General features: G+C 41.6%; 1 protein-coding gene across 1 annotated transcript; it reads left to right on the forward strand.

The window, feature by feature from the left end:
* The first annotated feature begins 10,540 nt into the window (after nt 1-10,540).
* Nucleotides 10,541-13,833, forward strand: LOC129014688 (E3 ubiquitin-protein ligase HERC2-like). Its single transcript, XM_054452333.2, has 4 exons — nt 10,541-10,787; nt 10,880-11,004; nt 12,372-12,550; nt 13,598-13,833. Exons 1-4 carry the CDS (start codon nt 10,673-10,675, stop codon nt 13,674-13,676), a joined length of 498 nt encoding a protein of 165 aa, XP_054308308.2. The 5' UTR covers nt 10,541-10,672; the 3' UTR covers nt 13,677-13,833.
* Nucleotides 13,834-15,924: the final 2,091 nt, after the last annotated feature.

Raw genomic sequence — 15,924 nt, forward strand, 5'->3', positions numbered from 1 at the left:
TATTGTGCATGAGTAGCGTCATGTGCCTAGTACTTCAGAGACACAAGGTGGAATGATTCACTCCACCTGAAGGTGTCAGGAAAGCTTCAGAAAGGAGGTAGCACTTGAACTTGAAGGACAAGTGAGTGTCAGGTGAAGACCATATCAATCTTTTTCTCATATCCCCAGACTAAACATCATCACCCTGTAGAACTTTATTCAAACTTGCTAGGGAAGAAGTTATCAATTAATTTTTGGTCACATACTCCCTAAAAAGAAGATTAGAGAGTTATGCATTTCTTCACATATATTTAGGTTGACATTTGAAATTTCCTATCACAAGTTTAAATAATTACAAAGAATATCATTTCAACATGTTGTGAATGTTGACATTTTAAAATAAGAGTGTTGCAGCATTCAAAAAAATCTGTCTAGTGGAATTTAAATGCCATGATAATTTCTGTCTTTGCCATCTTTCATTTAAAAAATACAGGGGTGACCTCTTCTTTAACAATTTGGATGTTGTGCATATTTCTCCCTTTGAACTCACATTTACAATCAACTCTCCCCACAGAATTTTATTCTAATATAACGTATTTTTATGCTTTAAAGTCTTTTTTTATTACACTATTCTACTTCTCTCCAAGAAAATATATATGATCATTGAGATTAATTTATTTTACTTTCCTGTGGCCATAAGGCCCTAAGTATTTAAAATATTCCTCTGAATTGAGTAAATTTTAATACACAGTCAAAATAACATATATATATATATATTTCAAAGTTCGGTAAATAAGAATAACACATAAAAATTGCATTTCCTTTGAATACACAGTTCATCATGTACATGCATTAATATATCTTGATAGAAGATAAGTGGAGCTTAAAAACTAGTCCATATATTCATCATCAGAATGAGCCATGTGTTCAGCAATGATTTTATTGTTAATTTTTACTATTGGTTTCTTATTTTGTTTTGTTTGGCTTTGCATGTGTACACTGGGAAAGCTTGTTCACATAAATCAATAGACCGGGATGGAAGGATTTTATTTTAGCAAGGTCGTTTTGTTCTTTGAACTCCTGAGTTATGTGCCAAAATTCATGTGATGGTCTAGCATCAAAAATTATTTTTAAGGATCTTTCTGCTGGCAATTTAAGTCCTCTTTCTATTTTGTTGAAAGCAAAAAATATCATCTCAGCTGCAAAAGGATTTGTTATCGAGACATTAGGGACTTTCACTTTTTCAGCCCCCAATCAACATTATTTCTACAACTGCAGAGCTTGTTTTCAGCTCTCTGAAGTCCTAGCCATATGTTTTATGTTGGCTTTAGAGCTTTTATATCACCCTCCATCCCCATAAATACCATGACTTCATCATTATGCATATTATCAGAGTAGAGGATGTTAACTAGCTCTTCTCATTCACCATACTTCACCCTTAATACTTTTCACTTTTTTCAAAAATCAAATATATTCTCAGTGATGTGGATTTTCCATCATCGAGGACATATGCAGCTCCGCAGAGGAGTTCTGGAACCATTGTAAACACTGACAGTGCCATTGGGGAAGCATCCAGCTTCCCAGAAGGGTGGTTTAAAAGGAGAGGATACTCCTTTGGATTAACCAGTTGTAGTATAGTTATATCTTGTACTGTTTTCTTTCTCTTTGGGTGAATTTTTTTCTTTCATGGCTAAAACAGCCACTCAAGATTATATATATCTCAAATTGATAAACTTGGGGGTAGGTGAGTCAATTTTCCAAAAACGGTAATCTCAAGCTTCACTGAACTCATTAAAGTATTTGTTCAGTGGTTTCAAGAGTGGCATCATGAACTAGAGAGATTTCCCAATATTCTGCCTGATGTGCATACACTGAGAAAAGTCTCCATATCCTCGAAACATATCTTTGAAACTTGTCCCTAGCAATACACAGGTACAAAGTGCTTAGAGGGTCAGAAAATACTTTTCAAGCTTCTTAAAGCAGTGGCTTGGCCATGGCTTTGGCAATAGATGGCTCTGGGAGGGAATTCCACTCTGCCTGTTAGGAACTGTGTGACCTTGAGCAAGATCCTTAGATGGTGGGCCGTTTGTTTATCTGTTCAATAAGCCTGAAGCTACTGACCTGGAAGTGGGTCAGGAGGATTCATGAGATAACAAATGAAGGAGGTGCCTGTCCCATAGCAGGTAACCAAAGGCAACCAAGAACTCTCAGCCCCTCCCTGGGGTGGATCCAGAATGGGTGGGGTCTGAAGTTTGTACAGATTGGAGGGGACTCCTCAAAAACAAGAATATAAAACACAAATATTGAGTATTGAAGGGAATGTTTATTTAGAATCAGAAAGGAAATTATAAGAAATTACGAATTTTAGAAAGATGACAACAACCACATTGTGAACTCTGGACTTAATATTTAATAATGATATATTAAATGATGTATTAGTTATGTTAATGATGTATTAATACGGGTTCATCAGTTGTAACAATGGCACCACACTAAGGCAAGATGTTAATAATAGGGAAAATCATAGGGGGAAAAGGGGGTGAAGGGGAATATTGGGGCTCTCTGTACTGTCTGCTCAATATTTCTGTAAACCCAATATGGTCCTCAAAAAATATAGTCTATCAATTTTTTTAAATGCATACATATATATACTCCCCAACATGCAGATTATATTAGCCCATTCTCACACTGCTATGAAGATACTACCAGAGACTGGTTAATTTATAAATGAAAGAGGTTTAATTGACTCACAGTTCCACATGTCTGGGGAGGCCTCAGGAAACTTACAATGATGGTGGAGGGTGAAATAGAAGCAAGTACCTTCTTCACAAGGCAGTAGGAGAGGGAGAGAGAGCATGAAGGGGGAAGAGCCCTTTATAAAACCATCAGATCTTAGGAGAACTCACTCACTATCATGAGACCAGGATGGGGAAAACTGCCCCCATGATCCAATCACCCTCTACCAGGCCCCTCCCATGACAAGTGGGGATTATGGGAATTACAATTCAAGATGAGATTTGGGTGGGGACACAGAGCCAAACCATAACACAGATAAATTTGAAAAGCTATTCTAGATTTTTATATGACATGAAAACATTCCACTCATAGGCAAGAGTAACTTTCAAATCATAAACAAATAATCCAAGAAAAAAATGCTGACAACACAAACTTCACAAAAATTCAGGGAAAAATAGCATAATGTTTTTATTAACTTTAACTGTGGCAGTTATAGATGTATCGGGATACATCGATAGTATTTTTTTCTGTAGTGTTTGGCTGAATACTCTTTGATGGCCTCGTTATATGAGAGCAGTTTTGCAAGACTGACTTTTATAGACGGAATAGAAAAATAATCCTCTGGCATAATTCATCAGAATTGTATTATATTTTTATTGACAGTTCAGAAAGGTTTTATTCATCTTCAAAAATTATTTTGGGTAGGGTCATGTAAACTTTTAATCAAACTTGAGAAAACTTCTAACAAGTTTCTTTGATATTTGAGCAGTAAGATTTCAAGGCATTTGTAATTTTCTTGAATTACGATCTCACCTTAAATACTTTTTGAATTGAGAAGTGGAACAAGGTTGTACAAAAGAGGGGCCCTGAAATACAAGCATCACAGAAAATTAGCCTCTGTACCCTTCCTTACATAATATTTGTCTAAAAGTCTTTTGTGTTTAATATTTATGTAGTTCATGGCTCTCCTTTGCATATGATACAATAATGCCTTTGTGGTTGTCTTAAAAGAAATGCATTGGCTTCTCTTTTCTTCTTTGAAGTGCATGGTGACTTGTGGCCGAGGGTTACGGTACCGGGTTGTTGTGTGTATTAACCACCGTGGAGAGCATGTTGGGGGCTGCGATCCACAACTGAAGTTACACGTCAAAGAAGAATGTGTCATTTCCATCCCGTGTTATGAACCAAAAGGTAAGTCTGTGGTGCATTGTAAATTCAAATCAAATGGTATTTCCAGCTCCCATTCCAATATTGTAGCATTTCCCTTTCAACTTACTACTTTCTTATAAAAATTGTTTTATTGACAGATTGCAATAGACCTTCCCATCTAGATAAAGAAGTTAGATATATGTGAATTATTCATCTGGAGGGAAAACTGAGCTCCTGTTGATTCAGTACAGATGGAGTAGCTCCTATTTAGTTTTATACTAACATTTCTTGGTGGACATAAGAAAATTAAATGCAGTCCCTCCCTTGAAGAAAAAGAATGGCGGGGGGGAGATTGAAAAAGGAGGGGAAGGAAAAGTAGAAGGAGGAAAAGACAGAAGAGCAAGAAAAGGAGGAAGAAGTAGAGGAGGAGGAGGAAATTATTCTTTTCCCAAGATTCTCATTCTTCTTTATAGCTACCTTTCCACTGGAGTGTAAGATTTTTGAGGGAGGAATGATGTCATCTTTATCATGTGTACTAATGCATGGAATGAATGAAAACTTCCAGTTCCCAGTGGGGATCTATGGATGCATTTATAATCTCTCCAGTAGTTCACATTTGTTCCACATGAAAGAGCAGAAATGGGTAGCATCCATGGATAGGAGGATTTGGCATCATCTCTCTGATATATGATCTTCTCTGTACATAATTATTTCCATGTTATTTAATGTTAACCATCCTCATGAAAAGTATCTTCCATCTTGAAATGGGAGAAAAGATTATTCCCAACTATTAGTAAGAAGGACTCCTCCTTAGTACTTGAGAGAGGATGGTAAAACTCTCTTGTTATTTCTGGGTTCATTATTCATACAAATAGCCTCTTAGTCATTCAACAAATATTTTTGAGTATGTCTATCTTGCAGAAAAATCACTAGTTGCCATGACAGGTACAAACATTGACTACGTAACTCCATCAGTGAAGTCTTTTTTCCTTCCTTCTGCATTTATGATACTTTCATAGCCACTTTCATAGTGTCCATAGTTTCCTTGAAGCACCCTAAAGTTATTTTTATTTCTCACTTCATAGATAGATTATTCCCTTCTTCACATCAAGGAGGCTTCAAAGGACAGAAAGGGGCAACAGTTTGTTCCTCCATGCCAGATGTAATTGGTAATCATCTCCCTCAACAACTACAACAATAGTAAAAGTTTGAGTAAACTATAACACATATTCTTTCATCCCCCCCAACTTTCTTAACTTTCATGTTATTTGCCTTTCTCTATTAATTTTTGCATTCCATGGGCAAAAATAAAATGTGACCAAAGATAGCAAGCTGATATGGTTGAAGTAAGAGCTTCAAAGTATGAACAACAGAATAAGAGCTTCAAAGTATGAACAACAGAAATTGGTATTGATTTATAAAAGGCATTTTTATGTTAACTTTGACAGCAGATTCAACTGTATCGTGTGATCATTTTGGTTGCATTTTAATAATGTACTAATTTTTAAAAACTACAGCAGAAATGTTTAATTCATTCCAGCAGCCACCTAATGTATTGTACTAAGGAACTCAACTTGCATTTGAAAAATATGACCTCTTTATAAATGAAATCTTCAGCCAATATGATCATCTATCCAACTCCTTAATGATTAATAGTAATTAAGCTCATTCTTTATGTTCTCTTTTTCTTAGAAAAAAGTCCAGTGGAAGCGAAATTGCCTTGGCTGAAACAAGCACAAGAACTAGAAGAGACCAGAATAGCAACAGAAGAACCAACGTGCTTCCGGGACCTTTTGTGGGAGTAATCAGGGCATAGCCAGTTAACATGATATATGTAATTTTTGTACTCATTGGAGTACAGTGATACATTTAATATCCAAATGACCTGTATTTACAGACTCTAGAGAGCTTGAGCTGGCTAGAATTTTTCTTTATTTCACAATTCAGCAGTCCTCCTTTGGCAGTTTCTCTGAGCAGCACAGAAAAGACAGTGTTACTTAACTCAAAGCAGATCCAGTGGTCTGCTACCCTTAAGAGATTGGGGATAATTTCTAGGTTTTAACACATGTGATTTGACCATGAACCATCATAGTATCATACAAATAAACCAATCATTCCATGGGTAAGTCATGGTCAGTCTCTATAAAATCAGTTAAGTTGAAATGCATTAGTCGCCTGAGTGATCATAGGGAAATGGAAAGAACAAGGTACTAAGAGTATTGGAGCTTAGAACCACCCCTGCTAACTACATGACCTTAGACAAGTCTGATTTTTCTGTGTCTCATTCTCCTTACCTATAAAAGGAGCAGGTTGGGCTTGATCTCTCCAGGGTTCATTCCAACTTAAAAATCCAATAACTACCATCTGCATGTGATTTGATGGATCTGGATTGTAACAGTGCCAGTGGAAATTAAGAATCAAGAGGAAATCAAAGAAGCATTCTGGAGGTAGTTATATAGGGACAAAAAGAGAGCAAGAAATCAAAGGTGCTCTGAGATTTCTAGTCCAGGAATCTGTAAGAACAACAGCACCAATGATAGACTCAAGTAATTGAACAGAGCGGCTGGTTCTATGTCAAACATGTTAAGTCTTTCGTGCTGACAGGCTATCGATGAAGAGAGCAATTCCCAGAGCATCAGGGGAAAAGGGGTCTCAGCAGTAATCTGGCCACTTTCCCTCTCGGAGCAGGCATTTCTTCTTCAACACCTTCAGCAATGATCAGAGTTCACTGCATTAAGAGACACCTCATTCTTGTGTTGAGCAACACAAGTTATTTGCAAGATCTTTTTCTTCTGATGAGACAGAATAGACCTCCCAATTTGTGTTCTCTGAAGCAGAAAAAAATACATCTATGCCCCATCCCATGTGACAAATTTTCACAAATATGAAGAAAGCTGCCATGGATCCCGAGAGCTTTGTCTTTCCCAAGTTCATCATTCTTAGCCTTTTCAGCAGTCTTCATGCACTGTTGTTTTTAGATCCCTTCACAACCTCCTGTGCTTTTCAGAACCCACTCTCATTTGTCAATCTCCCTTTTAACTGTGGTCCAGCCCAGTGGTGAGCCCCAGGGCAGTGTGGGTTACTTCTCTTTGAGAAGGCACATGTGGCAAAGTGATGTGGGCCAACATAGCTGACACATCACACTCATGACAGGCACAGACTTCTCCACGTGGACCACTGTCAGTGCTGGCTATGACCACAGAAGAAACTGTGGACCATGTGAGGGTGAATGGCTTCACAGTATTTGAGTAAAAAGAGAAGAGTGTTGGGCTCCTGAAAGAATCTTGGAGATTTAGAGGAAGAGGGGGAATCAAAAGAGGAAGATGGTGAGGAAGTAAAGTAGTGAAGAGAGGGAGGAGTATGATCCAGGGAAGCTTATTATTCCAGAGACCAAAGGAGGAAGGAGTTTAAGGAGGCAAGCAGCAGATAGGATTCAAATCTCACAGAAAGACAAGGAAAATCCATGAGGAAAGAGAAAAGTCTGCTTTGATTAACAAGAAAGACTTTTTCAGTGAATTTTAGAGTAGTAGCATTCAAAGGGTAGAGAATAAAACATTGTGGATATTTCAGAAATAAATTTCCAAAAAAGAAGGAAATGGAGCAATGGGTATTTGAGTACTAAAGAAGGAGCAAAGATTGGTAGTCAAGCTGATGGAAAAGTGTATATGTATGTGTTTGTTGTTTTTCATTTTGAAGTTAGGGCAGTCTTAAACAAATTAAAAAGATAGGGTTTTGCACAAGTCAGTTAGTATCTGTAGACCTTCCAACTGTACAAGGAAAGCATGAGGCTAAATGCTGCTGGAACCTTCTCACATCTCTGATCACCTACAATCCTGTAAGGGAAGGAGTCTATAGAAAGAAAAGGGTTTGAGACACTTGAGAGAGAGTGTGTGTAGTTGTCACAGAAGGCAGGTCACAGAGTCCTCTGACTAGAATGATGGGTCCTACCAAGATCTTTTGTTTTCAAAACACAGTTAGATGACAGTTGATAGTCCTATATGTCCTCTTTCCGTTAATAGGATTGCAGTCCATCCAGTTCCCCAGACTAGAAGCATGGAGTCTTTCTTGGCTCCTTCTCATTCTTCTCTGATGTGTAATTAGCCACTGAGTTGTGCCCACTATATTTACTAAAATCTTTCTTGGTTCCAGCTCCTCCTCTCCATCCAAACTGCCATCCTTGTACAGGTCCTGAAATCAATTCCTAGGACACCTACAACAGCTTTCTAATTTGCTCCTGAATTGCTTCCCTCAAATCCACCCCTACACAACACAGCCACCAGAGCAGTCTATCTAGGTAGGGCACAAGTCTAATTCTTTTTGTTTTTTTTTGAAACAGAGTCTCACTCTGTTGCCCAGGCTGGAGTGCAGTGGTGTGATCTCTGCTCACTGCAACCTCCGCCTTCTGGGTTCAAGCGATTCTCCTGCCTCAGCCTCCTGAATAGCTGGATTACAGGCATGTGCCACCACGTCAGGCTAATTTTTTGTATTTTTAGTAGAGACGGGGTTTCACCATGTTAGCCAGGATGGTCTCGATCTCCTGAGCTCGTGATCCACCCACTTCGGCCCCACAAAGTGCTGGGATTACAGGTGTGAGCCACCGCACCTGGCCAAGTCTAATTCTTTCTTTGCAATGTTCAGAATATCCAAATGTCTCCCCATCACTCAAAGATTTGTGTGGGTTCATACGTCCAATGGGACTTGGCAGGGTATTACTTTTCCTGGTCCCCAGCCTCATGTCTGGCCACCTCCTTTTTTTTTTTTTGCCTTGAGTGGGATGCTCCAGGCACACTGACTTTCAGGCTGTTTCTTGCCCACAGCAAGCTGCCTCTTGCTTCCTCTTTAATCACACTCCCCTCTTAATTGGGAGTGGCCCCACCTGTTAAGTCTTTTTCTGTAACTTTATTTTTAATCATAGAAAATTGCAGACTATTTAAAAGAGGAGAAAACAGTGTAATGAACCCCCATGTCATGTCCATAATCCAGTATCAACAATTATCAACCCAGGGCCACTCTTGTTTCATTGAAACCATCACCACTGCCACTACCCCCTGAGCATTTTTGAAGCAAACACAGACAGCACATCATTTCATTCATAATTATGTATCTCTAAAAGAAGTCTTTAAAAAAATAATCAAAATACCATTTTTGAAATGCTATCCTGAATAATTCTATTCTATTCTAATACTTCTATCCTGAAGTGTTTGATCATCATCTTTTGTCTTTGTAATAAAACCCTCTAACTTAATGACAGGAACCACAGTTTTCTCGACATAGTAATTTTTCCCTTTTATTACAGTGGTTTCTGTGTAACAACCCGTCATGTCCCTCTTCCAGCCCCTCCCCTTTTTGCCCTGCTTCTAGAATGTACAGAACTGAGTGTAGTGTTAAGTTGCAGTAATGAACTGAGCGTAGTGTTAAGTTGCAGTAATGAACTGAGCAGAGGTCTGAAGTGTGCTTCTCTAGTCCTCTGTAGCACTCATTTATCACCATACCTGTGGCATCCTGGCATTTGCGTGGGTGCAGCCCAGGTGTTTGCTGCCTCTCCTGGTTTTCAGTGATGTTTCTGTTCTGGTCGGTGCTGTGGGGCGTGGCCTCGTGTGTGTCTTAGGCTGTCGAGGTGTCCCAGCGTATGGTTTTGCATTTGCCTCTCCGGGGTCCTGAGGGTTCTGTAGGTTTCACAGACTCTAGGTGAGTGTCGGTGGTCATTTCCTGACCTGTGATATCTATACCTAGATGAGTGGTGTGCTTTTGATTTCACTTCTACTCCCAGGGCAGGGCCGGATCTCTGATTTCTCATGGGGCCTCTTGCTACCCAGAGCCTGGGACGGGCAGTGTGTTGCCCCCTGGCTGTGGTTGGCTGGCAGGCAGGTGATCCTGAGTGGCTCCCAGCCTTCTGCAGGAAGCTCGGGTTCAGTGGGTTGTTGTGTGCATTCCCGTGTGGGAGGTTGTGCTGAAGCCTGGCGGCTTGGCTCTGCTTTCAGAGCCCGGAACCTCTTGATTCCTGCTGTGTGTGCCCATGTGAATTTCGGTTTTGCACTTGAGGAGTTTCCTTGTGTACTCTCAGCTCCGCAATCTAATTTTTAGCAGCTTTTTTTTTTTTTTTAAGACAGGGTGTCACTTTGTCACCCTAGCTGGAATGCAGTGGTGCAGTCTTGGCCTGCCAGGTTCAAGTGATTCTCCTGCCTCAGCCTCCCAAGTAGCTGGGACTACAGGTGTGTACCATCACACCTGGCTGATTTTTTTATAGAGATGGGGTTTCATCATGTTGGCCAGGCTGGTCTTGAACTCCTGATCTCAAGTAATCTTCCCACCTTGGCCTCCCAAAGTGCTGGGATTACAGGCATGAGGCACCGCCTGTGGCAGCTTTTGTGGTTACATTGTAGCCATTATTTGTGTTTGGTGCAGATGGTTGGGGTGGGGTGGAGGTTGCTGTTGCTAGTTGTTTAGCTCTTCTGCTGATCTTGAGCTTTTCCATATATGTGTTCATAGTGGGGTTACAAAAATTCCTCTAGAAAATACTTCAACCATTGTGGGTAAGAGTTTTTTTAGTCCAGTTTTTAAAAATACATAAGCTGAGAAGTTATTTTGTCTATTTAAATAATACTTCAAATTGAGTTTTATTCGGTGTTTAGTAAGACTTTGAAATTCACTCATTTTTAGGGGTTCTAAGTGAAAATTGTTTTTCTCCTTTCAGTTGCATGCTGCCATTAGTCACCAGGTTGACCCGGAATTCCTTGGTTTAGGTCTGGGCAGCGTCCTCCTGAACAGCCTGAAGCAGACGGTGGTGACCCTGGCCAGCAGCACAGGCATGCTGAGCACCGTGCATTCAGCCTCCCAGGCCATGCTGCAGAGCGGCCGGTCCGTGCTGCTGCCCACCGCCGAGAAGCAGGCCCGGGCGCTCTCTGCTCTCCTGCCCTGCGCAGGTGGGCTCGGGGAAGGAACAGGAGAGGGCATGGGTCAGGGTGCTGGGAGGGGATGGAGTTTCACTCAAATTGGCACACACTTTCTAGTTCAGTTTCAGGCAATGAAGTGAACATAAGTCCAGGTCGTCGATTCATGATTGATCTTCTGGTGGGCAGCTTGATGGCTGCTGGAGGGTTGGAGTCAGCCTTACACGCAGCCATTACTGCAGAGATCCAGGTATGGCCTTGGAGGCACACGTGACTTGGTGGTGCGCTGAGATCGGAAATACCACACTCACACATGTGAAGAATAACTGAAAACAGTAAAACACTCAACTTTTATCATATCCAAGTATTTTCTTAAATTAAAATTCTTTTATGTGCTAATTTTAAAAATTATTGAGATGATTTAATTGTGATAAAATACTGCATGTTGCCTGTTTCAGTGAAGTTAACAGATAACCTGTTACTCAGGTAGACCATTCCCGTCACCCGGAAATATCCCTGTGCCCTTGGCACTTGCAGCCAGGATACTCCCCTGCCCTCAGATGAGATGCATTTCGCCTGCTCTGAGTGTCGCAGCAATATAACTGTATAGTATGCACTCGTTCCTGCCTGGCCTTGGAGAATGATTTTCAGATTCACTCACTGATGTGTCTATTGTGACTTCGTTTTTATTATTGGGAAGTTTTCCATTTTCTGGGTGTAGTACTCTTTGTTAGTTCATTCTCCTATTGAAGGATATTAAATTGTTTTTGGTTTTTGTTTTCTTTTTTTTTTTTTTGAGACAGGGTCTTGCTCTGTCACCCAGGCTGTATACAGTGACCTGATCTTGGCTCACGGCAGCCTTGTCCTCCTAGGCTCACAGGATCCTCCCACCTCAGCCTCCTATGTTGCAGGGACCACAGGCATGTCACCATGCCGGGCTAGTTTTTTGATTTTTTTTTGTAGAGACAAGGTGTTACTGTGTTGCACAGGCTGGTCTCCAACTCCTGGGCTCGGGATCCCCCCACCTTGGCCTCCCAAAGTGTTGGGATTACAAGTGTGAGCCACCACACACAGGCTTTCTTGTTTTTGGCCGTGTAGAGCTGCCACGATTGTGCTGTGAACAAGTACTTTAGTGGACATATGTCCTCCCTTTGGGTAAACACTTGGAGTGGAATTTGTTAGGTCCTGGGGTCAGTGTGTGTTCATAGTTTCCCAAAGTGGCTCTGCCATTTACATTTGAGCCAGGACTTCTGTGTGTGAGAATTCTAGCTCCTTCTTGTCCTTACAGAGCAGCTAGATGCTGCGTGTGTGGGGCAGATCACATTGGGTTTTGTGAGAGCCAGTAGCAGGGTTAAGGATTTTAGGGACTTCACGGAAGGAGGCTGGAGAGCATCAGCAGAGGCAGCCTGGACCTTGGATCTGTAAAAAGAAGACACTGTTTGAAACTGCACAACTGAGTTGGGGTTTCCAACAGGGCAGGTGGAGGCCTGTGGGTAGGTGTGTGCGGCAGCCACAGAGGCTGGGATAGCTTGGCACTGGGGTCAGGGCTCAGCCAGCCTGTGTCTTCACACCTGGTAATGAGATCACTTGTAAACAATTTCTGTTTATGAATTACAGGATATTGAAGCCAAAAAACAAGCACAGAAGGAAAAAGAAATTGATGAACAGGAAGCAAATGCTTCAGCATTTCATAGAAGCAGGACTCCATTGGATAAAGACCTTATTAATACGGGGATCTGTGAGTCTTCTGGCAAACAGTGTTTGCCTCTGGTTCAGCTCATACAACAGCGTCTTAGGTAAATCGTATTAGCTGTATTGTATTGTGTTTTATTTATTTACTTTTTTTTGTATTTTTGAGACAGAGTTTTGCTCTTGTTGCCCAGGCCAGAGTGCGGTGGCACGATCTTGACTCACCGCAACCTCCGCCTCCCAGGTTCAAGTAATTCTCCTGCCTCAGCCTCTCGAGCAGCTGAGATTACTGGCGTGCACCACCACGCCCCACTAATTTTGTAGTTTTAGTAGAGATGGGGTTTCTTCATGTTGGTCAGGCTGGTCTTGAACTCCCGACCTCAGGAGATCCACCCACCTTGGCCTCCCAAAATGTTCAGATTACAGGCATTAGCCACCACGCCTGGCCTATTTATTTTACTTACTAGCGTTTTTTTTTTTTTTTTTGTGACGGAGTCTCTCTCTATCGTCCAGGCTGGAGTGCAGTGTCAATGATCTTGGCTCACTGCAACCTCCACCTCCTGGGTTCAAGCTATTCTCCTGCCTCAGCCTCCCAAGTAGCTGGGACTAGAGGTGTCTGCAACCACACCTGACCGATTTTTGTGTTTTTAGTAGAGATGGGGTTTTACCATATTGGTCAGGCTGGTCTCAAACTCCTGACCTCAGGTGATCCACCTGCCTTGGCCTCTCCAAATGTTGGGATTACAGGCGTTAGCCACTGTGCCTGGCCTGTATTGAATTTTAATAGGTGATTATTGGTTTTCATATTAAGATAGTGAAATCCAGCACGAGGATCTCAAAACTTTGTTTGGTGATTGAAGGAATATTCTGAAAATTACCTAGTATGGATTTTAGGGTAAAGAGCAGACCCTTTTAAATATAGGTGAGAGGAGAAGTTGGAGGGCGAGGGCATGATGATGTTCAAAAGTTTTTCCAGAACAGAAATTGGGTGTGCAGTAAACCTGTAAAAAGATTCTTGCTAATAAGCAGGTGGATGTAAATGAAAATCATCATGGAAGGTTATTTTTAAAACTGGTTGTATCATTGCCTCACTTCATATATTACAGAGTTATACATACTACTTTGTAACATAACTTTTCTTTTCAAAACCAAAGTCAATGTGAAAGAATGGTGAGCATTGTTTTGGAAGGCCCGACTAGGAGGAGGTGGGAAGAAGTCAGACTCAGCCTGTGAACAGAGACTAACTTTGGCAGAAGCCAAAACAGTCAGACAGTGTTGTCTAAAAATGATCATTCAAGAAGAGTGAAAAAACAAGGTGATTTGTGAGAGAGATTTATTAGAAAATGAAACACATTTGTACCTCTGTTTAATAAAAATCTGCTTTTTGTCACATCATGCTCCTGGTTTTTTGTTTCTACACATAGAGAAAGCAGAGCCCTGGCAGGTTGGATCAGGCAGCTGAGCACAGAGCAGGGAGCCCTGGGCAGTGGCCACAGCTCTCAGCTGGCCTGTTCATGGGGGGCATGGTGCATCTGCGGCGTGTGGTGGGCCTGCGGCGTGGGATGCGTCTGCGGCGTGGGGTGGGCCTGTGTCATGGGGTGGGCCTGTGTCGTGGGGTGGGCCTGTGTCATGGGGTGGGCCTGTGGCATGGGGTGGGCCTGCGGCGTGCAGTGGGCCTGTGTCATGGGGTGCATCTGTGGCGTGCGGTGGGCCTGTGGCGTGCGGTGGGCCTGCTGTCCACAGCCAGAAAAACTAACTTAGTGGACACACAGTGAAATTTTGAAACAGGAAGTTTTAGAGCTAGTTTCTATCATGGAATTTAGCAAATGCTATTTTGCAAAATATTTTTCTGATGTTTGTTTTGTTTTTCTAATCTGATAATGCATATTTCACACATTCTGGCCTTTAAGCAATGGAAACTAGAGAACTAAACTTAATACAGTTTGTGTTAATGGAAAGAGCTGGAGATTTGTTCTCAGAAAATTTCAGTTGCAACAGCTTGTTCACATAGGTGAACTTCCAACACAGTAACTATAGGAGTAAGAATAAAAGCTGTGTTTACTTTCACAGAGTTAAGAAGACATGAGAAAATGGATGTTAAAAACCTTGTAATTAAAATGTAAAGTTACATGCAAAGTTTTAAAGTGAGCATTTTCCAGGAAGAGGTGATTTTCTAAGTTCTTGAATGCCTCTCCCTTTTGTGAGGAGGCTGCGTCATGGGCTGTTGGTGTCTTTGGGAGGGGGTGAGTGCAGGGTTCCTGTTGTGGGTCCTTTGTTCTCACGAGGGCAGCGCCTGTTTCCCCATCTCCTGCCTGCCCAGACTGTTCCCGTGCGCAGAGAGACTGGCCTGTTTCAGCTGCAGCGGTGTAGCCTGCGTTGGCTAGTCTGGCCGGCACTCACACCGTTTGCTGATCAGCACTTGAAGTGTGTCCATCGTAGCTGAGACACTGAATATTTTATCTAATTTTTATTAATTAAAATGCAGGTTTAAAAACTTGATTCCATTATTAGAAAGCATTTAAGAATGTCACTTGGCCACGTGAATCTACTTTGTCAACTATATATTTTATGAGTCTAAGTGCAGATCAGATATTTTCAATGCAAATTTCACTGCAAATTGAAATGTGCTACATATGTAAGCTATGCTGATGGTTTTTGAGGACTTAATATGAAATAACCTATGTAAAATATCTCAATCATTTTTCTTATATTTCATGTTGAAATGGTAATATTTTCAATCTGTTGGGATAAGTATGACACATTATTAAAATTATTTTTATTTTTGAGATGGAGTCTTGCTCTGTTGCCCAGGCCAGAGTGCAGTGGTGCAATCTTGGCTCACTGCAACCTCCGCCTCTTGGGTTCAAGTAATTCTTCTGCTTCAGCCTCCCGAGCAGCTGGGACTATGGATGTACACCACCACGCCTGGCTGATTTTTGTATTTTTGTAGAGACAAGTGTTTCACCACGTTGGCCAGGCTGGTGTCGAACTCCTGATCTCAAGTAATCTGCCCACCTTGGCCTCCCAAAGTGCTGGGATTACAGGCATGAGCCACTGCACCCGGCCATTATTACAATTAATTTTATGTGTGTGTGTGTGTGTGTGTGTGTGTGTGTTTACTTTTATTAATGTGACTAAGAACAATTTTTTTTTCCCCCTGAGATGGAGACTCACTCTGTTGCCTGGACTGGAGTGCAGTGGCACATTCTCAGCTCACTGCAGCCTCTGCCTCCCGGGTTCAAATGATTCTTCTGCCTCAACCTCCTGAGTGGCTGGGACTACAGATGCATGCCACCATACCTGGCTAATTTGTGTATTTTTAGTAGAGATGGGGTTTCACGATGTTGGCCGGGATGGTCTTGAACTCCCAACCTCAGGTAATCTGCCCGCCTCAGCCTCCCAAAGTGTTGGGATTACAGGCATGAGCCACCGCACCTGGCCATGTTTATTAATACGAATAAGAACATTTTGAATTGCACCT

This window comes from Pongo pygmaeus, chromosome 16, assembly GCF_028885625.2.
Source record: "Pongo pygmaeus isolate AG05252 chromosome 16, NHGRI_mPonPyg2-v2.0_pri, whole genome shotgun sequence".
Lineage (NCBI taxonomy): Eukaryota > Metazoa > Chordata > Mammalia > Primates > Hominidae > Pongo > Pongo pygmaeus.

What these genes read in the sequence shown, in the direction of transcription:
- LOC129014688 (XM_054452333.2), top strand. Translation starts at nt 10,673, where the DNA reads ATGCTGAGCACCGTGCATTCAGCCTCCCAGGCCATGCTGCAGAGCGGC. An exon ending in TGCTCTCCTGCCCTGCGCAG is followed by an intron (nt 10,788 to 10,879) that starts GTGGGCTCGGGG and finishes TTTCTAGTTCAG; the next exon opens with TTTCAGGCAATGAAGTGAAC. An exon ending in CCATTACTGCAGAGATCCAG is followed by an intron (nt 11,005 to 12,371) that starts GTATGGCCTTGG and finishes TATGAATTACAG; the next exon opens with GATATTGAAGCCAAAAAACA.